A 26,944-nucleotide genomic window follows, 5' to 3' on the forward strand; every position below is an offset into this window, starting at 1 on the left:
TATGATCACCCACTCGAGTGAATTCTCAAACTACCCCAACCGACTTGACAGCACATTAGTGTCAGCCTTAATAGGATAAACTTCCCTAGGTCTATCCAATGGTTGTGAACATTCTAAACTAATACGGTCTCATAAGTGTCCAATTTAAGGGTAATTACACAAAAACACACAAGATATAATATGAATCAATTATATACTTTTATTCATTTACAATAAATGCATATGTACATCAATCTGATTGGAGTTAAGGACATACAAAGTTTAACACTTGCATCCACTGGAAATACATAAAGGAACTACTCTTCATCTTAACCATACATTGCCAACAAGTTTTAAAGCATCAATGCTCTTGATATCCAAATTTTGTTTTTCAAGAATTTCAAACAATGGATGCTCTTATTATAATCATTTTTTACTAGACTTGGTTAAAGAATCCAAATACAAATATGTACAATGCATAATTTTGTATATGATATTTCTAATTACACTGTATATTTGTTTTTATACTATTATGTTTTATTAGCATAAATTTCACATCATATAAAACAAATAAAATCAAACTTTGAATTTTTAGAATATCAATGGGTTGAAGAACTAATACACATCAATTGAAATGTATTGATGCATTACATTATTTTGAACCTTGATTGCTAAGCAATTGGTTGACATCATGACTCAAGGCCTTGGTTTGTACACAAATTAAGGCCCTGTTTGGTTCAATTCTTATTCTTTCTCATCCTTACCTAAGATAAAATTCTAAAATGGACAATAATGGGTAAAAATAGGCAAAATGATAAAATATTGCCATGAACCAAACACTTTTTTTCCCTAAAAATGAATTATTTTTAGACTGACAATTGTCTTATGTTGCTCATTTTCATTATTCAAAAAAAAAAAAAATTGTGCCAGTCTTCGTAAACCGCTAGCCTAGGTCTCCAATAGTCAATGTTTACCAGTTGGCAATTTGGCATAGATGTTTTGTAAAAGTGCTTTCATAAAAGTGTTTACGTAAAAGTGCTTTTATAAAAGTATTTCCGTAAAAGTGCTCGTATAAAAGTGATTTTGTAAAAGTACTTTTGTAAAAGTGCTTTGGTAAAGTACTTTTATAAAAAATGCTTTTGTAAAAGTGTTTTTATTAAAGTGCTTTCATAAAAGTACAAAAGTACTTTGCATAGTGTTTTTATTAAAGTACTTTCATGTAAAAGTACTTATGTAAATGTGCTTTTATGTAAAAGTATTTTTACAAAAGTGCTTTCATAAAAGTATTTTTGTAAAAGTGCTTTAACAAAAGTAAACATCTATGGCAACAGTTTTATAGGGAGAGAGTTTTCTCAATAAATGAAAATGAACAAGATGGGGTATGATTTCAATTTTTGTGCTATGGGGCCGATTTTTCATTTTGAGAAAAATGTGGCCTATGGCAAGAATTTTGTAACCAAACACTAATGTTATTCATTCTTGCCTAGAATGAGCAATAATTAAATGAGTGAAACCCAGAGTAATGAACCAAACATGACCTTATACACGAGCATTGTTTCAGGTAGAGGAATTGGGGATTGGAACTTAGGTGTAACGTAGGATATTAGAATTTAGGAAAGATGGAATTAAGGCTTATTTGGGAAAGAATATAAATATATACAAAATGATGCACAATACAGGTTTTAATTTGCACTGTACATATTTGTATTTATACTCCTTCCAAATTGAGCCTAAAGGAGTGGAGAAAGGTGCATGTTAGGTTCATTGACCATTGACATGTAATGACCATTTCAGCTATCACGACACCATTAGGTGTATCAAAATCCTGAAGGGCACAAATTTCGTAGATGATCAACTGCTGAGTTCTAGAGATTCCTTTTTTCAGATTTTCACCAATACAACCCCAATGAATTTTGAGGAATACCACCTTATTTTTAAGTTTTTTTTTTTTTGTAATCATATGAGTACCACCTGCTTGGTTACAACTTTTATAATACCGGTTGACTGGTTGTGAGTTTTTTCAATGTCTATATCATAATCGAACCTCGAAAACATCTACTTTATGGCTCCCTTATCTATTAATAATTGTTAATAAAATTTTAGAGTGGGTTCTTTGTTTAATAAATTTGGGGGGAGGGGGGAGTGTGGGCTTTCCACTTTGAAGTGAAAAATGCCAAAACACCAATGGACAAATTTGTCACCTGGATACAAATAGTAAACTGTTTAACTTATCCAAGTAAATTTCATGATTGTCGTGATGTTATTGGTGAATATAAAACTAAGGTACCATTTGGCAAAGTGTTTTTTTTTATAAAGATCTTCTAGTAGTTTACATGGCCAAATGACATATTAAATTTTATGAGATATGGTTTTAAAGACAATGACCATTTCGTAATTGGCACAATCTACGAAACTTTTAAAAATGTATTTAGAGACTATTTATTATATGAAAAGACAGGAAAACTTCATTTAAAAAAATGCTTTTTTGGTCTTAAATAGTTTTTTCACACTCTTCTTCAAGTCTCACCACTTTTTGTTGCTAAACAGAAAAAAATCGGATTTTTTGTCTTCCGAGTTTTTTAAAGCCTAAAGTATCATGCATAGAGAATTGCTGAACACTACTTAAAGCATAAGCAAAGCACCACATAGATAAAAGAAGAGAGGTGTTACAAGTTAAGGTTAGGGGAGTCCGGAATCACAATTCATTGCTGGCCACGTTCATCTATCTACACATTGGGTATATGGATGTTATAAAAGTACTAGAGATGTTCCCCATATAATACACGTTGGGAACCAAATTGAACTGTACTTTATTTCACCAAGATGAATGTGGCTAGCAATGTGGTGTAGCACATCTGAACTCGGGTAAGAGTTTTCGTTTTTTGTTCCCTACAATGAAAATGTTGATGACTTAACAGCCTATTGGGTGCATTTTGCATTGTTTAATCCGATTTAAGATCATCCAAAGGTGAAAGAAAAGAATATTGACACACGTCAAACAATACACACAACTCATCAGTCATCAGATTAATTGTTTTCATGTAACATCTATCTCCTTCTTAAGTCCAGATCTCCAGTCCACCAGAACTCTGCCCACATTTATCAAGACACGCATGAAGAATATCTCATTCTCTGCATAATATCATGCCGGGGAGATGTTTCTAATTCATGAGGGATAATGTATCGTGAATAGGCGTGGACAGAATTCTTGTGGTCTTTCGGCACTTTAGTTCAATTTGGTTCACACGCCCGACAAGTCCGATATATTCCCGGTTTAGGGTAGTTTAGTAAATTTATTTATCATTATTATTTAATGCTTTCGGTAAATACTTTAACCATTGGTTAGATAAGCTCTAGTAACTAAAGAAAACACTGACCATATACAATCGCTCTATGTAGCTAGTCAGTCGGCGGGCTTTTCTTTAATTTCCTGTCTTCACTCTTCAGCAGAACCGCGAGGGAGAACTGAGAAGACCTAAAAGCTAAAACCCTAAACCCCTGACTAGTGAACTCTTCAGTGGTAAGATCTTACATCCCTTTTTGTTTTCTTTTTTGGGCGATTTTACCTGCAGGAAACCCTAATTTGCGTATAGTCCTTTTTCATTCCCTCCTTTTTTCTACCATCTTTCAGAGGATCTATAGAAAATTTCAGGGAACTCTCAGTTGGACGCTTTTTCTTAGTTTGATTCAAGATGAGGTATCTCCGGGACTTTCTTTCTTGCTTGCCTGTTTGTTTAATGTTACTTTTGTTAGTATTTCATCATCCTAATGATTTGGTAGAATTGTTGTAGCAGAACTTGATACTGTTTCTCGGAGAAACTCTTAACAGTAACCCAGATTACATTCGCAGAGAAATATTCATCTACAACTGCACGTATGAAAGACAGTAGCCGGATTAGTATTGATCTACAGAGAAATATTGATTCGCAATTTTCATTGAACTATCACAAAAGAAAAATATATCGATTAACAACAGTAACGCAGATTACATTCCCAAAGCCTATATTCTGTTGATGGCTAGAGAGACATAAAGATGCCATTATGAAAGTACATAAGAAAGGGGCATAGTCCCTGTTCTTCCATAGAGCCATTTTATGCTCTGTCTTTCTTGTAGAAATTGATAGGACAAAAAGTTAGGGGAAGAGGCCTATTAAGAATACCATGATGAACATTACTTGTTGAATCTTTACGGTGGCGAATACATTACTTTCTCATTGATCTTATGCTTTGCCTTAAGCCTATATTATGGTTGTCTTAATTTAAAATTGATCTTTTTACAAATCCCTTACTTTCCTCTTATTTTCATTATTCCATATGGTGTAGTGTCACATACCTAGCTAAGACATCGCAAGGCCCCTTATAGAAGCGCCAAAGTGAGGCATAGGGCACTGCCCGTGTCTTAGCACCTAGGCACCACCTAAGTGATACCTTGAAAGATGTGATAATTGGGAAGTTTAATAAGTTCAATTCAATTATTAGCTCATCTTGGTTTACATATAGAATCATTTAATCAGTTTCCATATGGTAAACTCATCAAATGCATGGGTCAGAGCAGTTTAAATCTCCACAAGTTTTTAGTTTTTGTTCAACCTTGTACATGTGCTTTTTAAGGGAAACTGTAAAACTTCCATCTCTCTCTCTCTCTGGTAATTGATAATTCTACAAAACTACTCTTGGTACACAAATATAAGGGGCCTTGCATGCAAATAAATGATTCCCCTGAAGGTGCTTTGCAGAAGCCATACTTTGTGTCTAATGTGTATTAGTTATGCTAAGCAAGTGTAGCCATGGTTTAACCCCCTGAAGTTGATGCAACAGTACCATTTCCTGTGTTATGTACACTTAATCATTTTTTAACAGGTAAAGAAATACTTCCGCTGATGGAGATGAGAAGATACAAAAAGTGTAAAACTCATGTACACTAAGGATCTGTACAATGGGGATTGTACAATCATATGAGTTCAGTTAGCCATTGCAATTCGTAAACAAAATCTCATAATAAAAAAAAGTATTATAAGGCATTCTATTCCATTAAAAAGCATCATTTTTATGTCCATGCATGTATACAAAATGTTTATTTTATAGCATATTAGCTATTTTGTTATACTGTTCATGGCTGAATTTATTAATCTATTCATTATCCTTTTTTTGCAGCCGGCCCATGGATGAGGATACAAACGTAAGTTATTTTACAATTTCAGTAATTTTAATAGTTTCTGATAATAACTTAATAAGGTTACATCTTGTGAACTGTTTGGGTATTTATTGCAACTGTCTTGATATTTAAGATGTTATTTTTTGCTTCTTGTGTTTTTTCTTTTTGGTTTTCTTTTTCCCCTTTTTCTCCTTCTCAGAAGGAAAATCTTAAGCCATACATGAATGAAACTGTTGATAATGAATGGATCTGTCAAGTGTTTGAACTGACTTAATTATAACCATACATGAACATTAACATATGGTCTTTTTTACCTGATTACAAATGGTTTTATTTCTTATTTTATCAACTTATTTACAGTCATTACAAGCATCTTTACAGCTAATGTACTAAAACTTGTCATTTTATGAAACATTTTTTTCTTAAACCTCGGTTTGGAAAGACTACAAATACAAATATGTACGGTACAAATACATATAAAATAATGCAAAATACAAGAACTTGCACTCTACATATTTATGTTTGTACTCCTTCCAAACTGAGCTTAAATGTTGAAGAGAACTTTGAACTTTGAAGTTTCTATGGGCCTTTTGTGTTTTGATCAACTTATAAAGATCAAGTGAGAAGATACAAAACTCATGATATACCATATGTTAAATAACATTTATTTAGTAGTATATGTTCAATAACATATATCTCGGACTGAGATTAGTAAAGCAAATGGTTTTAGCTAATTGATCAACTTATAGTGGGGTAAAACTAGGGTTTAAGTTGTATATCGTATATGATAAATGAGTATTATGGAGTAAAACAGGGATTACTTGTAATAGGATTGCCTGCTAGAGTCTGTAGATTTTATAATAGGACAGGAAAAAACAGGAAAGGATTTAAGGCAGATTTGAACAAGTGTGATGAGAGTTGAGGACACTGGTTTTGGCTATCAGAAGAATGTGCTATGGCTATGGATTACTGGATTATGTTCACCTGTCTTGGTATTCCTATTGGAGCTAAGAGATTGACATCTTCTACATGGTGACTGATTAGAAAAAAGATTGGCGCGGTGGCATGACAGATTTAAGGAACCTTGAACATGCCTATTTCATCATTGGTGAGACTACCATATTGTAAATAAGTCAGGTGGGTGGAATTATGTGGTGGCTTTTACAACTGAGAGTGAATTTACTAGTCAAGCTTGTTCAAAGAAGTTTGAAGAACTCAAGAAGATTCAGCTTGGCAAGATGGTTGGAGGCCAAAAAGTCTCCGCAAGATCCTCTTAGCGCCTTCTATAAATTGGCCAAATTTCATCTCCAAACCCTTGCTCCCAAAATGCACTTTTTGGTGGATTCAGGCTTATAATTTGACAACTCAGATTCCTCACATCATTTAAGCTCCATTTATTTTGTTTAAATTTACTCTAGAAAATATTTTCTTATCATAATATTCTAGAAGTTTAGACAGAATTTGGTAATGATTGAGAAAAATGTTATTCTTTTGTTTTTTTTTTTCTGTTCTCAGGAAAAAAAACATAGCTTTGTGCTTCCTGGGAATGGAAAAACTGGGGAATTTTTTTCTTTAAAGAGTATTTAAATGTCACCATATTTTTAAATTTATTATCTTGCTGCTTGGGAGCAGCTTGGAAATAAAGGTTATAACTCAAATATGTCATTCTTCTCAAACAATTGATTAGCACTCAATTCTTCTCTACACTTCCCCTCCTTTATTTCTCCAACTATCATTAAACTTCCAATTTCCTTAGTTGTCCCTGGACCAAAATCAGCCGTCCCCTTAATCTTATCTTTCGTCTGGAATCTAGTCTTTTCCATCTCCCTAAATAAACCCAACAATTTACTGACCTTCATCCACCCCTGTGTTCAGCACCCTTTCCATTTCCGCAGATTTCTCTACTTCATGAGTCTCATCTATGGCTACTTCTTCCTCCTCTGTATCCATTGCTCCATCCTCTTCACCTGATCTTGCATCCTCTTGCATTAGGGCATTTCTCCACCTTCATGAGTCTCATCTATTGGTAGCTTCACCTTAGGCAGGTTCCAACTTAAAAGTCCAACACCTATATTGGTAGCTTCAGAGTTATGAGCTAATTCCAGCCCTATAATTATTATAACCCTCAAATTTCATAGCATCCATGACAAACATAAACTTAAATATCCCAGCGATATGTTATTATTAGGTCATGGATGAAATGTATTCATCTATTATGAATTTTTTACTATTTACCTCATTGACTACCAATATACTCAGTCAATTTGGCTGTAAGGCATCCTTTGTAATGAGGAGGCACCATTTCAAACTTCTGGATATATGGTTAAGCTTTTTACATTGTGCCAATGGGTTCGGTGTGCACTCTATTGCTAACTTTGCTTTAATCAGGCAAAGGTTCACAATTTCTAATTCACAAGTCTAACATCTCCATTGGTAGTTTAAAGTAATGGGCTGATTCCAGCCCACCTAATTATAACCTTGTTTTTTTATGAATCTAATTATTATAACCCTTAATGTCCATGGGATTCAAGACAAATATAAACTTAAATAGCCCAACTGGTGAATTTAAAAGAGGATATGTTATTGTTCGGTTAAAGATGAAAATGATTTATTTGTTGTGATTTTTTGTTGACCTCATAAAATACCAATTTACTCATAGTTAAGTTGGTTGTAAGGAATTCCTTAAAATGAGGCATGGGTTCAAACTTGTGGATATATGGTTAAGCTCTCTACACTGTGTCAATGAATCCAGTGTGCCATATTGGTAGCTTCCTCTTGATCACACAGAGGTCCATAGTTTCCAGCTAAAAAGTTAGACATCTCTATAAGTAACTTCAGAGTGATGGGCTGATTCCAACTCGTCTAATTATTATAACCCACAAAGTTCATAGCATCCATGATGAAGATAAAGTTAAATAGCCTAGATGGTTGATAGAATAAAAAAGGGCAGCCTAGTGCATGAGGCACCTGACAATGGTTGAGTCAGTAGAAGATATGTTATTGTAAGATCATGCCATGTAACCAAGTGAAATTGAATGTTGACATATGCGCAAGCATGAGAGTGAGTATTCAAGGACCATAATGGCATCATCACAGCCATCCACTTAGACCCTATAGGTCTAGGGAATCAACAGGGCTGAAGTTTTAGCAAATTTATATGGACTGAGACCGAATGAAACACTAAATATCAGAAACACAGTGGTTGAAGTGGATTCCAATCTTGTAGTGAGATAGCTAACAAATAGTACTCATCCCTCATAGCAATATGAGAATGTAACAAGGAACCCTAAAATTAATAAAAAGCTCAAAAAAAAAAAACAACTGTTACTGATTGAAACAAAAAAAAATGAAGAGAAAATAATTTTTTAGGATTTTACAGTCCTGAGTCCTGACATTTTGTTTGACAAGGAAATTAAATTCCTGAAGTTGTTTCATTTTTCTTATAATTAAGGTAAACATGAAAAACAACTTCCTAAATATTTAGAGGAAAGTTGTCCAAATTTCAAAAGTGAGTAAGACTTGGGATTCATTTTACCCTGTTGGAATGTTTTCTTTACCTAAATACCTCCACTCCAACTTGGTGCATGATTGGGCTCTTTGTTTTATTGGATCCACTTTGAATTTGAAGGTCTTGTAGACTTGCATTTGGATATGGGTTTATTTCTTAAGGTGCTTTGGTATGTCTGTAGGTTTTTTCTCTGTTTTTAGGGGCTTTTGGTCTCGTAAGTCATTCTTTGGAATGAGGGGGCATGAGTTCAAATTTGTAGGTATATTGTAGAAGTTCTCTATATTGTATCATTGGGTATGGTGTGTGCACTATGGGTAACTTCATCTTAATCAAGCAAAAGTCCATAATTTCCAACTAAAAAGTTTGGAATCTCTATCAGTAATGCTAGAGGAATAGGCTGATTCTAACCCACCTAATTATTATAATCTTTGATGCTCATAGCATTTGTGGCAAAGATGATCTTAAATAGGCCATATGGTCCATATCTTCTACTTAGCTTAACTAGAAGATATGCTAGTATCAGGTGAAAGATAAACTAATTCATGTATTCTGATTTTCTAATATTTACCTCATATAGTACAAATGTACTTGTAGTCAAGTTGGCCATAAGACATCTGTTGCAATGAGGAGGCACAGGTTCACACTATTGCATATGGTTAAGCTCTCTACATTTTGTCAGTGATATGTACCCTCTTGATAACTTCACCTTAGTCGGGCAAAGGTCCATGATTTCCAACTTAAAAATTTCACACCTCTGTCGATGGCTTCAAAGTTATGGGCTTATTCTACCCCATCTAATTACTGTAACCCTCAATGCTCATGGAATCTGTGAACTGTGATAAGGATAAACTTAAATATCCCAACTGGGTCATTTAGCAAAAGACTTGTTATTGTTAGGCTGAGAATGAAATTGACTCATCTGTTGTGATTTTTTATTATTTACCTCATAGAATACCAATCTATTCGTAGTCAAGTTGGTCACATAAGGCTTACCTTGCAATGAGGAGGCACTGGTTCAAACTTGTGTATATATGGTTAAGCTGTCTACATTGTGATGTTGGGTCCAATGTGCATCCTATTGGTAACTTTGCCTTGATCTCCAAATCAAAAGTCGTAACATTTCAAAGATGAATCAATTTTATCTTTGACCTATCGGTAACATATCTTTTGTTAATTCAGCCACCTAGACTATTTAAGTTTATATTTCTTTATGGATGCTACAAACAAACACTGAGGGTCATAATAAATAGGTGGTAGCTTCCTAATTATACCCCAATTCTAGCCCAATGGGCGATTGAGCGAGGTGAGCCTCCAAACAAACATTGAGGGTTATAATAAACATTGTTTGTAGCATCCATAACTCTTTACATTGTTTTGGTGGGTCCAATATGCACCCTATTCGTAACTTTGTTAGGCGGATAAAGGTCTATAATTTCCAACTTAAAAGTATGAGACCTCTATTGGTAGATTCAAAATTATGGACTGATTCCAACTTGCCCCAATTATTATTACACAAAATTGCATAGCATCTGTGACAAGGATAAACTTAAATAGCCCAACTAGATGGTTTAACGGAAGACATTATTTTTAGGTTGTGGATGAAATTGATTCATTTGGTGTGGCTTTGATGGACCTATCACCTTTGGAACTCGATACTAATGGAGCTGGTTCGAGGGAGCTCACCCTCCTGAAATGGATGAGAGGGAAGAAGGAAGAGAAGAGAGGCAGAGAAGATGCTAATAGGGTTTTTATCATATCCCCTTACGCAACTTATTACAAATATTTATAACGCCCGTCGAGAGGACAACGATCTCTAACAAACTCTGACCAAGCCTCTTGATGTGGATGGCACGTGTAAACGAATCTCAGAGGTGGTGTTGTGCACATGATCCGCGGAATGCTCTGGATTGGGGCTTGAATGTGATGGGCTTGGGTCTCTTTGGCTGGGCTTGCTTATATGTCAGATCTAACATTCCCTTCCCCATCAAGAATGACCTTGTCCTCAAGGTAATGGTGGGAAACTTCATTTGGAATTGGTCATAGTCTTCCCAAGTGGCATCCTTTGGAGGCAGGCCATGCCATATAACTAGAGCTTGTTTATTCGTCTTGCCACCACTTTTTACCCAACAGAGATCCTTAATCCACTGGGGTTCAAACATCACCTCTGCTACCTTAGTGAACTGAGGGAGAATGGGGTTGGCAACATCGGTGGAAGCCAAACAAGGCTTCAAAAGGCTAACATGGAAGACGGGGTGCAATTTGCATTTTGTAGTAAGGTTGAGACGATAGGTGATAACCCCAATTCGTTCAACCACCTGAAATGGGCCGAAGTAATGTGAGATTACTTCTATGATGTCCTTTGGGCCAGAGATGCTTGTCTTTATGGTTGGAGCCTCAAATAATCCCAATCCCCAATAAAGAATTCTAACTCTTGGTGCTTTCTATCATAAGGTAGCTTCGTGCGTTGTTGAGCCAGTTGTAGATGGAATTTGAGAATCTTGAGTATGCTATCCCTCACCGTTAGCTGAACTTCAACTTCGGCTACCGGCGATGCACCTGTTTCATAAGGTAAGATGGATGGGGTCACACCCATAAAGCACCTTAAAAAGGGGTAGTTCCAGCTGAGTTTTGGAATGTGGTATTATACCAATACTCGGCCCATGATAACCAATGGGCCCACTGCTTCGGTTTATCTCCCACAAAGCACCTTAGATATGTTTCCAAGCATTGGTTGACTACTATAGATTGTCCATCCGTTTGGGGGTGATAACTGGTTGAGTGTAGCATTTGAACCCCTTGGGCTATGAAGTAGGCCTGCCAAAAGGTACTCATGAAGAGGGGGTCTCGGTTAGTCAAAATGGAGTGGGGGGTTCTGTGGAGATTAGTCATTTCCTGTATGTAAGCATGGACCACGATGGTTGCCAAGTAGGGTCAGGAGAGTGCAATAAAACTTGCATGCTTACTTAACCGGTCTACCACCACCAACGCTATTGACTTCCCTTGGGATGTGGGAAGCCTGGTTATAAAATCCATGATAACTTCTTCCCAGACTTTCTCCGATATGGGTAGAGGCTGCAACAACCCAATTGGTGTTTGCATGTTATATTTTTGTTGTTGGAAAGGTGCACATCTTGCGACATACTCATGTACCATGCATTTCATGCCCTTCCAATGATAATGGGTTGCTAGGCATTTATAGGTGCGGAGAGCTCTTGAATGATCCCCTTGGGCCGAGTCATGAAATAGCCATAGCAATTTCTGATGATGCTTGGACCTATTAGATACTACCATTCGGTAGGGCTGTTCACGGGTTGGGTTGGGTCGGTTTATTGAGGTTTTTTCAACCGACCCGACCTGGTCGGGTTACCTGAACTTGAAACCGAAACCAACCCAGTGTTAAGAAAAACCAACCTGGTCGGTTTGAGTCGGGTTGGGTCGGTTTCAGCTCTAAGTTCAACCATGCCCCCCATGTGCCTGTGTGGTGCAAGTTTGGGTTGTCAGTTTGAGAATTTATTCTCGCTAGAAGTGAAGACGGCAAAAAGAAGACAAATTGATAAGCATCTGGGATTAGAGATTAGTTTCACCACGAAAACTGAAATCATGAATTTCAAACATTATATCAACTTGTATGCATTGCACAAAGGATTATGAACAACTAAACAAAGTATACAATAACTTGCTTCTTTAGCTAAGTTGGTTCGGTTTGGGTTGGTTTAGGTTTTCACACAAGAAAACCGAAACTGGCCCGAACCATCAATTTATGATGTTTTACAACCCGAAACCGACCGATGCTGATAACTCGACCGACTCGGGTTGGGTCGGTCCGGGTTGGTCAGTTTGGTTGGGTTGGGCCTTCTTATGAACAGCCCTACCATTCGGTCTTTGTAAAAGAGAGTACCATTTTTCATGGCATACCCTGAAGTAAGTGGGGGATCTTCGAGGGTTTGGGCCTGTATTTGTGTCGGGTGAGGGTTGTCATGGGCCTCTTGTCTTAGTTGGTCCACCAAGTTCATATTCAATGTCAAAATCGAACCCTAAGTCCTAATAACTTATAGGCCCACTTTTGTTGGTTAGGGCCCAAGACTCGCTGCTCCTAGGAATGGCAATGGGGCGGGGATCATATTCCCCATCCCCGATCCCCGTTAGGGATGAAATTTGTTCTCCATCCCCGATCCTCGATGGGGATGGGTTCCCCGTGGGGACTTGAATCCCCAAATTTTTTTAGATAACAATATTTATTTGAAAAATAAATTTACTTATTATAAATAAAAATTTTAAATTATAAATAATTTTTTAAAAATGTTTTGATATATATATATATATATATATATATAATCAGGGGTTGGACGGGGACCTCAATCCCCATCCCCGTCCTCGTCCCCGCCTTGCCAAAACAATCCCCATCCCCGACCTGATGGGGTCGAGGAAGTCGGGTCCCCGTCGGGGATGGGGAAAATTGCCATCCCTAGCTGCTCCAGTAGATGTTTGATGCTAAGATGGTCCGTCCTAAAAATAAACCTTTGGCCAGGAGATTTGCTCTCCATTCTAAACTGCTAGAGTGATTGCCATGATCTCCTTCTCATAAGTTGACTTGGCTTGAAATTGGGGAGAGAGGGCCTTACTGAAGAAGGCTAGGAGCTGACCTTTCTGCATTAGGACCGCACTTATTCCCTTACCTGATGCGTTAGCCTCCACCACAAATTCTAGGTTGAAATATGGAAGTGCTAATGTGTGTGGTCCGGTGGTGTCGTCACTGCCTTCTTGAGTAATTGGAAGGCCTCTTCGGCTTTATGATTTCACTCGAAGGAGTGCTTCAACAATCAAGTGAGGGATGCTGTAAGGATCCCATACCCTTTGATGAATTGATGATAATAACTGGTGAGACCTAGCAACTCTCTGAGGGCCTGTGGAGAGGTGGGCCCAGCCCACGTGACCATGCAAGCTATTTTTTTTTGGATCGGTGTGCACCTGCCATCAGAGATTACGTGCCCCAGGTAGCTAATTTGGGTCTGTCCAAAGGAACATTTTGAGGGTTTAGCAAACAATTGATGGAGGCGAAGTAAGCCCAATGTACACTACAAGTGTTCCAAATGAGTGGCCCAGCTTGGGCTATAAACAAGTATACCATCAAAGAAAACGTGCACAATTTGGTGTAGGTAGGGCTTAAAGATCTCATTCATGAGCCTTTGGAATGTGGAAGGTGCATTGGTCAAACCAAAAGGCATTACTAGGAACTTGAAATGCCCATCTGAGGTTTGGAATGCAATTTTGTGAACATCCTCTAGATGTACTCGGATTTGATGATAGCCTGATCGCAGATCCAACTTGGAAAAATACTTAGCTTTACCCAACTCATCAAATAGTTCTTCAATCAATGGTATTGGATACCAATCCTTCTCTGTGATATTGTTCAGTGCTTTGTAATATACACAAAATCTCTAGTTATCATCTTTCTTCAACAAAATAACAGGTGACAAAAATGGGCTACTATTGGGCCGGATCAATCCTTTGACTATCAATTGATTTACCATATTGGTAGGGTCTGACATTGGCAGGCAGGGCTCCGGGTTGGATCAGTGATTTAAAAGGCGTGCCTAGGTGCACATTGGGGTATGCACCTCGCCCAAGTCCTAGGTGCATCCCTTTCAAAAGGTGCATGCCTGGTGCGCCTTGCGCCTCAGCCCAGGCGTGCACCTTTTTAAAGTTTTGCGCTTTTTGCCTTTTTTTGAGATTAACGACTGGGTCGGGGGCTCCGCCTCTGGACCCCTGACCACTCCCCTCGAGGCAAGCCTAAACAAGTGTATGTTAGGGTTTTAAATTCTTATTTCTCACATGAAAATTAATGATTTTGTAACTTTAATTGCCTTTTAAGAAGATACTTCTCACATGAAAAATAATGATTTTATAACTTTAATTCCTCACATGAAAAATAATGATTTTATAACTTTATAGTTCCTAGAATCCCTTATTTGCTAATGTTGTTCATTCATTCATTCCAATAAAATATCTTCCTAAAAGGCAATTAAAGTTATAAAATCATTATTTTTCATGTGAGAAATAAGAATTTCAAACCCTAACATAGACTTGTTCGGGCTTGCCTCGAGGGGTGTGGTATAGAGGCGACTTGGAGAATCAAGAATCCATATGTTTTACATCACATTAGCTACTTGAAGCAATGCAATTAAGTAAAAAAGAGATTGTGGGTTTTACATGCTTGAAATTGCTTTATATGTTTGCTTTTATTTTTAAATTTTCATTTGAATATGCTTTACATGTTATGCTTATATATTTTAATTTTAGATAATTGGTTTTTTAAAACATTTATTTTAAATTTTATGTTTATATTTTTTATTAACATTATGTTTAATATTTTTTTGAATTTTTTGCATTTTTAAAATTATTTGGCATTCTTTTAATTTCTTACTTTTTTTTTTATTTTTTTAGCTTTTTTTTTGTAGTTTTGTGCCTTTCTTAAAAAGCACACGCATCGCCTTGCATCTTGCACCTCAGGCGCAAATTGGTCTGTGTGCCTTGTGCTTTTAAAACACTAGGTTGGATTGGTATCTTGTGATCATAGGTTCGAAGGGCAAGTATGGTAGCGAGCTCTTGAAATATGTTAGAGTAGGCTTGGAGTAACAGCTGGAGTTGTTGGGCTTGATCCGGAAAAAGGCCTATATCTTCAGAGGAAGGAATGGTGGTGGGCCCATAGGCATTGAGCCCATGCTCATAAGGGGTTAGCATTGTGTTGGCAGCTTTTGAGGATAACTTCCAAGTTGTCTGCGGTTATGGGTTGGTTTTTAACCCCCTTTAGGATATAGGAACGACCTTTAGGATAACTTCCAAGTCGTCAGTTCGGCCCAATTACATACCACTGGGCCCAATAACTGTAACCATTGTATGCCCAAAATCACATCTGCTCCTGTGAACTCTAAGGGATGTAGGTTCACGGTCCACCCTAAAGGTATACCCCTGAATCTTGAGCTCAGTTGACTTACACCTCCCTTCGCAAGTGATATCATTAGCTACATTGACTTACACCTCTCAATCATTAGCCCAAGTTGTTGAGCTAGTCTGAGAGTTATGAAGTTCAAAGAACTCCCACTATTAATCAAAACGGCCACTCTCCTCCCCAAGATCTGCCCATGGACCCGCATGGTTCTTGGGGTTTGGTATCCTGCTAGAGCGTGAAGGGGGAATAACACAGTATTTGACTTCCGGTACCACCTCCATCTGATGGACCCTGGGGTCTTCTGTAGGGGGCTCAGATTTGTTCTCCTCCTCTACTTGTAGGAGGTACACATATTGGGCCTTGACTTGTGACCCAGAACGAATTTCTCGTCACAGTTATAGCAAAGACCCTTCTCCCTTCTGGCCTGCATCTCTATCAATGACAATTTCCGGTAAGGGTCAATGCTCCAGGTTTCTTGGTCGGTGTTGGAAGAAGGGGACCTAGGTTCGGTTCAGTCTTGGTATAAGGATTTTTTACTATTGGGCCTGCCTGAGGTCCAGTGGGCTTTCCAAGCTTCTTGAGTCAGTCCAAACTTTCTTCCTGAAGCTTTGCTAGGCAAACTGCTATCAAGGTGGTTGGTTGCAAGGTATTTACCTCGATCCTTGTATCGTCTCTTAATCCCCCTATAAAACATCCCGCCAGAGCGGCCTCCAGTCAGACATGAACACGAGTGGCCAACCGTTCAAATTCATTTTGGTATCCCTCACCGTCCTCGTTTATCTCACCCTTGAGGGACTCATTGAAGTTCTCATAACCAGAGGGACTGAACCTCACGCGTAAAGCTTCGGTCAGATCTAACCAGGTGGGTCTTACGGTACCATTGATACCACATGATGGCTTTGCAGTCCATGTGAATGGCGACAATAGGCACTCTCTGATCAGCGGGGGTCTCATGAAATTCGAATTAATGTTCAGCCTGATATATCCAAGGAACAAGGTCATCACCTGAGTAGAGCGAAAAGTCTATCTTAGCAGCCTTGATGGGGAAGACTCTACCACGCCTGCTTCCGCTGCTGCTGGACCCTTTGGTTTCAGTAGGTGGTGCTGCAGACATCTGTTCGAACTGTCCGACCAATGCCGAGAGTGTCTCCTTAATGTCCCTTAGCTCATTTGTGGTCTGCCGAACTTCCCCTTTGATTCGATCAATCTTTTCTTCTGCCGCTGTAGACCTGGTGGTCGGCATCAAGGGCTAGGCTCTGATACCAATTGATGGATCTATCACCTTTGGAACTCGATACTAATGGAGCTGGTTCAAGGGAGATCACCCTCCTGAAATGGATGAGAGGGAAGAAGGAAGAGAAGAGAGGCAGAGAAGATGCTAATAGGGTTTTTATCATATCCCCCTTATACAGCTTTTATTACAGATATTTATAATGCTCGACGAGGACAACCTCTAACAAACCCTGATCAAGCATCCTGACATGGACGGCGCGTGTAAATGAACCTCAGAGGTGGTGTTGTGCGCATGATCTGCGGAATGCTCTGGATTGGGGCTTGAGCGTGATGGGCCTGGGTCTCTTTGTCTGGGCTTGCTTCTATGCCGGACCTAACAGATTTTTTATTATTTACCTCAGAGTACCAACTTGTAGTCAAGTTGGTTCAGACATGTCGATTTATTTATTTATTGATCAGCACCACAGAAATGATTAATTAAATTAAAAGGATGTGTGCAACAAGTTGTGCGTGGACAAAAAGTCCACAAAAACCCCACTAATTACAATACAGACCCAAGCTTAACCCAACAAAGAAATTCATTAGTTACAGACATGTCGATTTATGGTAAACTCTATATTGTGTCAGCGGGTTCGGTGTGCTCTCTGTTGGTAACTTTACCTTAGTTGGGCAAAAGTTTATATTTCTCATCTCAAATGTCTGAAATCTCTATTTGTAGCTTTAAAATCATGAACCGATTCCTGCCCACCTAATTATTATAACCCTTAATGTTCATAGCATCTGAGACAAATATAAATTTAAATAGCTCATCTGGTATGGTATCTGTTATTGTTAGGTCAAAGATGAAACTGGTTCATTTGTTATTATTGTTAATTTAATTATTGACCTCATAGCTTACCAATCAATTCATAGTCAAGTTGGTTGGTAAGGCATTCCTTGCAATGAGGAGTAATGGGTTCAAACTCCTTGATATATGGTTAAGCTCTCTACTGTGTCTGTGGGTTAAGTGTGCATCTTATTGGCAACTTCATCTTTAATCAGGCAAAGGTCCAAAATTTCCAACTAAAAAGTCTGACATCTCTATTGGTAGCTTCCAAGTGATGGTAACTTCCCTTTTTGATGCTTGGCGAGATGATCCCATCATTCCTCCACTTGGCAGAAACAGGGAAGGTTTTGTGGGAAATAATCCTACTTGACCCAAAATATTGTTCTTATATGTGTACTTGCATTCATTAATCAACCGGAGCATTATCCCGTCACCTTTTCTTTTATAGGTGACTTGATTTGCCTCCATATTCTCTCCGTGCTGAAAGAAAGTTGGCCAAATATACTGTACCCGCTATTGAAAAATTGAAACTGTTAATTCATTAGGTTCAGTTTAGATTATCAATGACATTTGGAAGCATTTCTTCCTATTTGCTTGTGTGCAGCAGGGTGGCAAGAACGAGGAAGAGGAATTTAACACAGGTCCACTTTCTGTTCTGATGATGAGTGTGAAAAATAATACTCAGGTAAATGTCTTTGTATTTCTATTAGGGGCCAAAAAATTACTTGTTTCTAATGGTTCAACTAGCATCTGACAGTGAGGGTTGACATATTAAAATTGTGACATAAATATATTATTTAGAAGATTAGGGTTCAGGATTCAGAACCTATCAATGGTGGGTATTTGTTGAACCATCAACTTAACCTTGTAAAAATGTGTCCTCAAGAACTTTTCTTACTACCTTTTTACCCATTTGCTTTCAAGTGTACCCTTTGGCTCTTCTGGAACAATCAGTTTACACCAGATCAATCCTTATTACAGGTGCATTATGTGCTCTTTTATGCAATTCACAAGCCATCTTATACTACCTTCATTTTATCACCTTTAGGTGCTACTTAGATAGATATGGATGGCTGGATGGCTTCCTTGTCATCTGGACGTGAAATACACAACAGATTTAGGGAAATACATCATACACATCTTATATCGAGATGCCTCCTATTTGGCTACAATTTCTTTATCTGTTTGCAAGATTTATCTGTGTGGACCTGTCGGGATGTTTGATTATGCAGCAATTGTATCTTGACGACTTCTTCTATCTCTTTAGGTACTCATTAATTGTCGGAACAACAAGAAGCTTCTTGGCCGTGTTAGAGCCTTTGACCGGCATTGCAATATGGTTCTTGAAAATGTCAGGGAGATGTGGACCGAGGTTTGTTTGCAAAAGATTTTTTCCCTTTTTCTTTGTATCTGCACTTGTGATTGCAACTTTGATTGTATGCATTCTGTATTTTTGGTGCAGGTGCCCAAGACAGGAAAAGGCAAGAAAAAGGCCCAGCCAGTTAACAAGGATCGATTCATCAGCAAGATGTTTCTCCGTGGAGACTCGGTGATCATAGTTCTCAGGAATCCCAAGTGAGGTATTTTGTGATAGACTGGTTTTTTACTTTTCTATATGGTCAGAAATGAACTGGAGTTGTTATTGACTACTCAAAAGTACCTTCCAGCTCAGTAATTGTTAGGTCCGCTTTAGAAACTTATTTTTCATTTTGCCATCAAAGACCCATCTTGTATTAGCTTGGCTGAGACGTAAGAATTGGTTACCTATTTTTTGGCATCTTCATTTGTTTTTCTTGTCCTTTTTTTGAGGGAAGTTGAAAGATCATGACGTCTGCAAGGTCTCTTCCGTTCATGGTATCCGCTACACCGAGACTTGATGCTTTTCCCTTTGCTAAGTTGAAATATAAGCCCTTAGAATTTGTCCACCACTGACTTCTGACTAGTGAGGGTTGATGTAAAGCTTTGCTTATCTAGCTGGTGGTCCACACGTTTTGATCAAATCTAGAAAAGAATAGTCTACGTCCTATGTTCATTTGTTTTCTTTTTTATTATGGTGACACCACTTAGCTACCTGGATGGTTTATTGACAACTAATATGACAAGAGAAGCGTAGTTTGCCATTTATTTGTGTAAGAATCCTCGGATCTCTGCCTAGATAAAATCTATAGCCAAAGAGATGCTTAAAACCAAGGGAAAAATGAGTGTAATTTAATTCTTCATTTGCTAGTGGGGAGCTCTGATATGCTATTGTGTGGTTATTATTCCCCTATGTATGCACAAGGATTAAAAAGCATAAGAACACTCCACGTATTGATTTTCTTGCAATGTTGCAGTTGCAATTAGAAAACATCACATGATGGGTCGATAAACATGTTGAAGCCTATATTTTCATTTTATTTTTTCAACTCATTTTGCAGAGAGAAATAGTGGGTCAGATCAGAGAACATTAATTACTTGTTCCAGCCAGTGTGCAGGTTCAGCATGTAAATGAATCAGAAACTAAACCACTATAATTTGTGTTGGACTGCGTGACACAAGGTCACTTTAATAACTTGTTTTTTTACCTTTAACTGCAATTCATTATGCTGCCTTTCGTTCAGAGTACTGGTTGGCTGGAGCTGGAAGATTATTAGTCTTTTAATTGTAGTAGATATGAGATATCGAACAACATTCAATTCTGACAGAGCTTCTTGACTGGTTTTAATTCTCACAGCCAGTAGTAAATAACGGTAACACCTCTGCATGGTTTAGGCTTCAGACTTGAGAGAGAGCGCCTATATGATTTCGCTGCCTTCACCAACAGTCCACAATTCTATTACTTATTGACCTGACTGATTTGATCAGGACCCTCTCATCATATGGCTCTAAAATTCAGATAATTTGAAATAAATTAGCGACAAAATTAGAGATGGGGCATTCATGCCTAATTCAATGAACGTGCGATCATTCGGTCATCATTCTTAATATTTTATAGGGAAAATTCTTGATTAGTACCTTTTATTTTGGTCTAGTGCTACTTTGGTCTGAGAAGTGATGTTTGAAAATACACGTCTTGAATATCATCTAATTTTTTCATCAATCATTCATACATTGATAAAATTAACAGTTCTAAATTTTAGTTTCTTTTATTCAAGAAAGTTAAGGTTGCCAAGATGCCTATTGAGATGTGACCCTAATTTTTTTGAACAGGAGAGAATAATTTAGGATTATTCATTTTTTTGTCAATCGTTTCAATGATTGATAAAGAAAATTAAATGACATTCCAGGAGCATTTATATCTTTTAAATGAATTATCACGTTTTAAAATTTTGGAACCAAAGTGACATTGCCCAGAGAATTTTCGAGAATTTTTCCTATTTATATATCGCCTCATCTATGTTAGGGGTTGAGCATTGCTGGAGAGATTTCTACTCGTCTGATCATTGGGCAAAAAACGGGTGTCTTTGAAAAAGGTTGGTCATGGTCATATATATATAAAGTGAAAGGATGGGATGAATTGCATGGCATCTGATGACGGCCACAGACAAGTGGCCTTGACACCAGGACCTGGGATTTGAAATGCTGAACGTGTACATGAGAGAGTCTCGTTTCATTGCACATGAAGCCTATCCGCCCCGCGAGATGGGTGGGGCCCACTGCGCCCTAAGAGAGACAGAGTTGTACCTGTCCTTGTGTCAGTTTTCAGACAAATAAACCATTTGATTTTGGACACTTGCTTTTGCTGTTTCCCGGCTTTCCAACAAGATTGCATGCGGGTTGTCGTACATTTTGAGATCCAGCATAATTTCTTTATAAAAAAATTTCCTTTTAAAGTTTTTTAATAATCATAAAAACCTTTCCTATAATTTCATCTTAACAAATATTTCTTTAGAACTTTTTGAGAAATTTAACAAAAACCTCTATTCTGTCACTGTCCCATATGGAAAGTCTTAGATTAATGCATCATTTTTTTTTTCAAATATCCATTCTACCTTTTTATAAATTGTTTTACATACAAAATTATTGAAATAATCTCATTTTAACTCAATAAAAAAACATATTTCAGTAATGTATATAAGATTACTGAAATGATAGTTAAAAGAATTTTTTGTTGAGTTAAAATGAGGTTGTTTCAGTAATTTTATATATACAATAATTTATAAAAAGATAAAATGGGTATTTGAAAAAAATTGATGCATCGTTTTCCATCCGAGACAATAAGAAATGTGAGGTTTTTGTTGAACTTCTCAAAAATTCAGAAGTGATATTTGTTAAAATAAAACTATAGGAAAAGTTTTTATGATTGTCAGAAACTTTAGGAAAGGTTTATATATTTTACCCTTTCTTTTAAATAGCATCAAGTTGAAAGCATCCCTCTTTTAAATGGAATTCATATTGGCGCCCTCGCAGAGAGCGATCCAGAGAAGCTACATACGCACATCTCCCATATTTAAAATATACCGTGTGATAAGTTCTGGGGGGCGTTTATGCGAATTCTTTTAAACAACAACGATGACTTTTTCACATTTCTCTTCAACTTACCATGCTTTTTCACATTTCTAAATCATTGAGTTTTCAAAATTTACCTTCTCTTAAGATTTTTATTAGATCTCTATTAACGACCATTAATAAGAATTGATCACAAACATTTAAATATTTTGCCTGTAAATTTATCAAATATTTTTATAATATTATTCGTGGGATGGGCCTGAGCCCATATTAGGCCTACAAATTTTGGAGTCGGGCCTGGTCTTAATAGAAGACAGTATGGGTTATGATTGAGATAATTATCATTTTAATCACCCTGTGACCATTTCTTAAAATCCCTTGGCGCATGGGTGGTCAAGGTTTGAGCCTTAGAGAGGTATGGCTTGAGGTGAGGTGCTTAGATTTCACCTCAGAGCTTTAAGTCTCACAAATTTCATTGGAAGCTTAGGCTCTTTGTTTTTTGTTATAATAAAGCTCAAGGTGTGAGCATAGCCTCAAGAATTAATGGTTATTTAATGATTTAAAATAAAAATATTTTATATATTTTATAGTTCAGATATATGAGAAGTACATTAGTAATTATTATGGGCCAAATAAAAAGAGTAAAATTGAAAAACAATAGGACAAATCAAGTTCTATTAGTTTTTCTTAGTGTTTTAAGAGAGTTTAATGAAAAAAGAACCAATCCAATTCTTAGCTTCTTTTCTTTTGGATAATTAAGTGAGACTTTTATTTTCTTACTATAAATTTAATCTCAAATTTGTTATTTATGTCATTTCTTTTCCTAATAGATTTATTTATTTTTATTGGTTTTTTTACAAAAATCAAATCAACTAAGTTGTTTCTTTCTTCCAAATTAATGGATGATCATAAATTTAATCACTTTATGGATAATTCCTCAAATGTTTCCCTTCTTCCAAATTGTTCATTAGAATAATTTGATAACTTTGTATTTTGCAACTTGAAATGTAGATGTTTAATTGTTGTTAATTAATTATTATTGTTTTATTTAAAGTTTAAAAGCTAGAACTTAGTGCTTATATATTTCTATTTTATTGATATCCATACCTTCCATCATTCCAACTTGATATATTATATATTATTTTTATCATTTATGAGATTTAGGCCTCACCTTTTTAAGGCGATTACACCTCAACTACCTCATTAGCCTTTTAAAACCTTGGTGCAACTGCAATTGGTAAAGAATCACAGTTGCTAAACGTGTTTATGATGATGTCAAAAGCCCAAAGGGAGAAAAAAAAATTACAAAGATAACAAATTACCAATATGCAGCACATCTCATCTATTACCATCACTAATCAAAAAGAGGTAAAAGGTAAAATGGGGAAAAGTAGAAGAAACAAATGAAAAAACGAGGATGGAAATGGAGCACTGCTGCTGCTGGTGGTGCCACGGATGTTGCTATGCATTCTTAGACGTTGAGAAAGGTTTCATATTTTAAGTTTCAACATAACTATTGTCTCTAATCTTGCTCTTAGTCAATATGTTATATGTAACAGAGGGAGGGCGGGTGGTCCCATATTGCAGCGGAATTGAGGCAGGCATCATTCATCCTTAGAATGACGATGATGAAGAGAAGTGGTGGTGGTGACGGAATCCTTGTCGCCGAAGATGCGCTGGCGGAAGTCGGAGACCATGAGAGGAAGACCCTCACGCAGGGGGACAAGGGGCTCCCAACCCAGAAGCTCCTTAGCCCTGGAGATGTCGGGCTTCCTCTTGTGTGGATCGTCTTCGGTGTTGGGCCTGAACTCTATCTTTGCATTGGGGTCTATTGTCTCCTGTACAACCTGCAATCCATTTGATGATAATTTCAGTTAAGACTGAAGACAACAACTGAAGCATTAAATCAAACAGGAAGTAGAAAGTAGAATCAAGCAAATTAAAACATCTAACCTGAGCCAGTTCCAGCATGGTGAATTCGCCGGGATTTCCAAGATTGAAAGGACCCACATGTTCCCCTTCCATGAGCCGTATCAGTCCCTCCACCTGCGTCAAAACCACCACCACACAACGTCAGTCATCCAGTCCTTACTCCTTCCCCACACCACATCTACAGTTACCTACCAACTTAGTAGTTAGTACTTGGTACACAATCTTTACCATATACTAATCACCACTTACCAGCAAGCTCAATTACTCAATAATGTTGATAATGTATGCACTTTAACCAACAATAATGTGATCCAACAGAGAGAGAGAGAGAGAGAGAGAGAGAGAGAGAGAGAGAGAGAGAGGATCTCACAAGATCGGAGACGTATTGGAAACTCCTGGTTTGCTTCCCGTCACCGTAAACTGTCAATGGCGCCTTTCTCAGTGCCTGAAGAGGTTGTTCGATCCACCCAATGGTTAATAGTTGATAATAATACAAAAGAAAAACGTAAGGCCTACGCTGAAAGTCTGGAACAAACAAAATTACATACCTGAGCAACGAAATTACTAACCACACGACCGTCGTCGATACACATGCGAGGTCCATATGTGTTAAAGATCCTAGCAATCCTCACCTGCAACGCAACTCTCGTCAAGTCAACCACGCATACACACACGTAGTGATGGGTACAAGGAAAAGAGAACAGAACAGAGCAGCAAATCAGAACAGAACCGAACCTCAACGCCAGCTCCTCTGTGGTAATCCATGGTGAGTGTCTCAGCCGTGCGTTTCCCTTCATCGTAACAGCTCCGAACACCTGCACCAGTTGCTAAAATTACATGCCCACCCTCGGAAAGTCGGAAAATTAACGGAAAGCTCTCATCTCAATTCCCCATCTGATTTTTACTGCACCAAACCCAAGCGAAGAGATTCCCTCACTTCCCACTTTTCCACCCAAATTCACACCAACACCGCAGAACCAGATCTATCCTTCGGTGCAAGTTTAATACAATGCCAATAGTCTCGCCACCGTGCGCTGGTTCGGGCGGCAGGTGGAAGGACAAACCGTCGCACGTTAGAACGACAAACAGAAACTGCTGCAGCGTCAGAAGTCAGAACTCACTCTCTCTATCTAGACCAGGTCCAGGAGGGTGGGTCGATGACGATGATAAGAGCGGAAAGAGATAGAGATAGAAAAGAAAAACAAATGGGCAGCTTTTGGCGCTTACCTATGGGATTGACATTTCCCCAGTAAGTTTCCACTTGTGGGTGCTGTAATGGATCACCGTAGACCTCGCTGGTGCTTGATAGCAGAAATCGCGCTCCGACCCTCTTCGCCAGTCCCAGCATGTTGAGAGTTCCAACCACATTTGTCTTGTAATCCCTACACAGACGAGTCAAGGAAGCCAAACAACCACCACAACCGCAAGCAGAAACAATGAAAATGGTGAGAAACAGAAACTGAAGAATTCGAATTCTCAGACTCTCAGAGAATAAAGGATATGATAGTCTTGACTGGATTGAACTTGTAATGCACAGGCGAGGCAGGGCACGCTAGATGATAGATCTGATCGACCTCCAACAAAAGGGGCTCGACCACGTCGTGGCGTATCAGCTCAAATCTTGGATTCCCAAAATGGTGCATTACATTCTCTTTCCTCCCCGTGAAGAAATTATCGACGACGATCACGCTGTCTCCCCTTCCGATCAGACGGTCCACCAGGTGGCTACCCACGAAACCAGCCCCACCAGTTACCACGATTCTCAGACCCTTCCTTTTCAAGCCCAGCGGTATCTTCCCCGCCGGATTCGTAGTCCCGAGACCGCCGCCTCGGTGCTCGAAGGCAAAGCGGTGAGGGTGAGCCACTGCATCCGATCCTGACGGGAAATCCATCTCAGGCATCGGGTAGTAGTTGTGTCTTAGCTTCGCAGGGGAGGGAGGCAGTAGGGTGAAAACGAGCGTGGCGATGGCAATGCCCACAAGGACGAACACAAGGCGCTGCTCGCGAAGCATGTAGCGAATTGGGCGAGTTATGGAGAGCCATGGCTTCGGGGGTTTCGGAGAATACGTATCGGCCTGGGGCAGGGTCTCATGGCCTCTGTAAATCAACTCCGAGGCCATCTTCTCGCTTCTCAACCAAGATGGGTTCTCTATCTCTCGGAAATAATCTCGACTTCCGAGAAGAGATGAATCAAAAAGAGATTCCTTTCTGTTATCCTGCTTCACAAATCACCCCAGACGCGGAATTTATTCTGGCTTGGGTTCTGTAGAGAAGAACGAGAGAGAATCAAAGACGCTCGCCAGTCGCTGAGATCAATTTAAGAGGGATGGGTAGAGATTCGATGCCCTAACACTCAGATGACTTGAACTCGCTTGCACATCAACTTCTGTGCAGGAATTCACGTCGGGAACTCGGGACCTCCGGCGCGTGACCTATGGGCTATGGCGCGCGCGCTCTCTCTCTTCTCTGAGTCTCTCTCACCTCACCTCCCTCTCCTTGTGTTGGTATTTAAGCCATGGTTCCTAATTAAATACTCCCTGGTTTGCCTCATTATTACGAAGGTGCCCTTATTTTCTGTCAGAAAGTAACGACGTTTCCAGCTCTAGTCCGATGGAAATTACAGCCTTGGCCTCCTCTTTATCATCGGATTAACTACTGGGCCAGTCAAATCCAATGAGCAATTAGGAGAATTTCCCTCGTCGGCCACCTTGTACTTCTGACATAAATAATTTGAAGTCAAATCCTTCACCGTAACCAAACAGGGTTTACTTTGGGGAGGTTGCTTTTCACATTGCGTTTATAGTTTATACCCGGCCGGATATTTAAGTTCTAACTACTATGTACCAATACTAGAAAATAGAAATCTAGAATAGTCGGTCGGTTCGTGTTAACGGGTTGAGATTTGAGAATATAGTTTTATTAACTGGGCATGGA

The 26,944-nt window shown here is 38.3% G+C and overlaps 2 protein-coding genes across 6 annotated transcripts; one reads left to right on the forward strand and one right to left on the reverse strand.

Moving 5' to 3' along the window:
• The first annotated feature begins 3,068 nt into the window (after window positions 1-3,068).
• LOC148861472 (uncharacterized) lies at window positions 3,069-19,427 on the forward strand. Of its 5 annotated transcripts, XM_088984010.1 has the most exons (7): window positions 3,069-3,258; window positions 3,379-3,499; window positions 3,611-3,676; window positions 5,134-5,158; window positions 18,255-18,335; window positions 18,918-19,022; window positions 19,113-19,427. In XM_088984010.1, the coding sequence occupies exons 3-7, from the start codon at window positions 3,672-3,674 to the stop codon at window positions 19,227-19,229; spliced, it is 333 nt and encodes a 110-aa protein (XP_088840136.1). In that variant the 5' UTR covers window positions 3,069-3,258; window positions 3,379-3,499; window positions 3,611-3,671; the 3' UTR covers window positions 19,230-19,427. The 5 variants fall into 5 exon arrangements, with proteins under 5 accessions (XP_088840136.1, XP_088840135.1, XP_088840138.1 ...); XM_088984009.1 differs by lacking the exon at window positions 3,069-3,258 and having other exon boundaries at window positions 3,359-3,499; XM_088984012.1 differs by lacking the exon at window positions 3,069-3,258 and having other exon boundaries at window positions 3,359-3,499; window positions 18,258-18,335.
• A 3,969-nt stretch (window positions 19,428-23,396) lies between these two features.
• LOC148861473 (UDP-glucuronic acid decarboxylase 2-like) lies at window positions 23,397-26,551 on the reverse strand. The gene is made up of 7 exons (XM_088983502.1): window positions 25,512-26,551; window positions 25,238-25,384; window positions 24,746-24,825; window positions 24,559-24,642; window positions 24,381-24,455; window positions 24,032-24,124; window positions 23,397-23,925 (listed from the first exon to the last, which is right to left on the reverse strand). The coding sequence occupies exons 1-7, from the start codon at window positions 26,128-26,130 to the stop codon at window positions 23,683-23,685; spliced, it is 1,341 nt and encodes a 446-aa protein (XP_088839628.1). The 5' UTR covers window positions 26,131-26,551; the 3' UTR covers window positions 23,397-23,682.
• Between the last annotated feature and the right edge of the window lie 393 nt (window positions 26,552-26,944).

Source organism: Nelumbo lutea, chromosome 4, assembly GCF_056320005.1.
Source record: "Nelumbo lutea isolate HS-2025 chromosome 4, American lotus-T2T, whole genome shotgun sequence".
In the NCBI taxonomy this organism is placed as follows: domain Eukaryota; kingdom Viridiplantae; phylum Streptophyta; class Magnoliopsida; order Proteales; family Nelumbonaceae; genus Nelumbo; species Nelumbo lutea.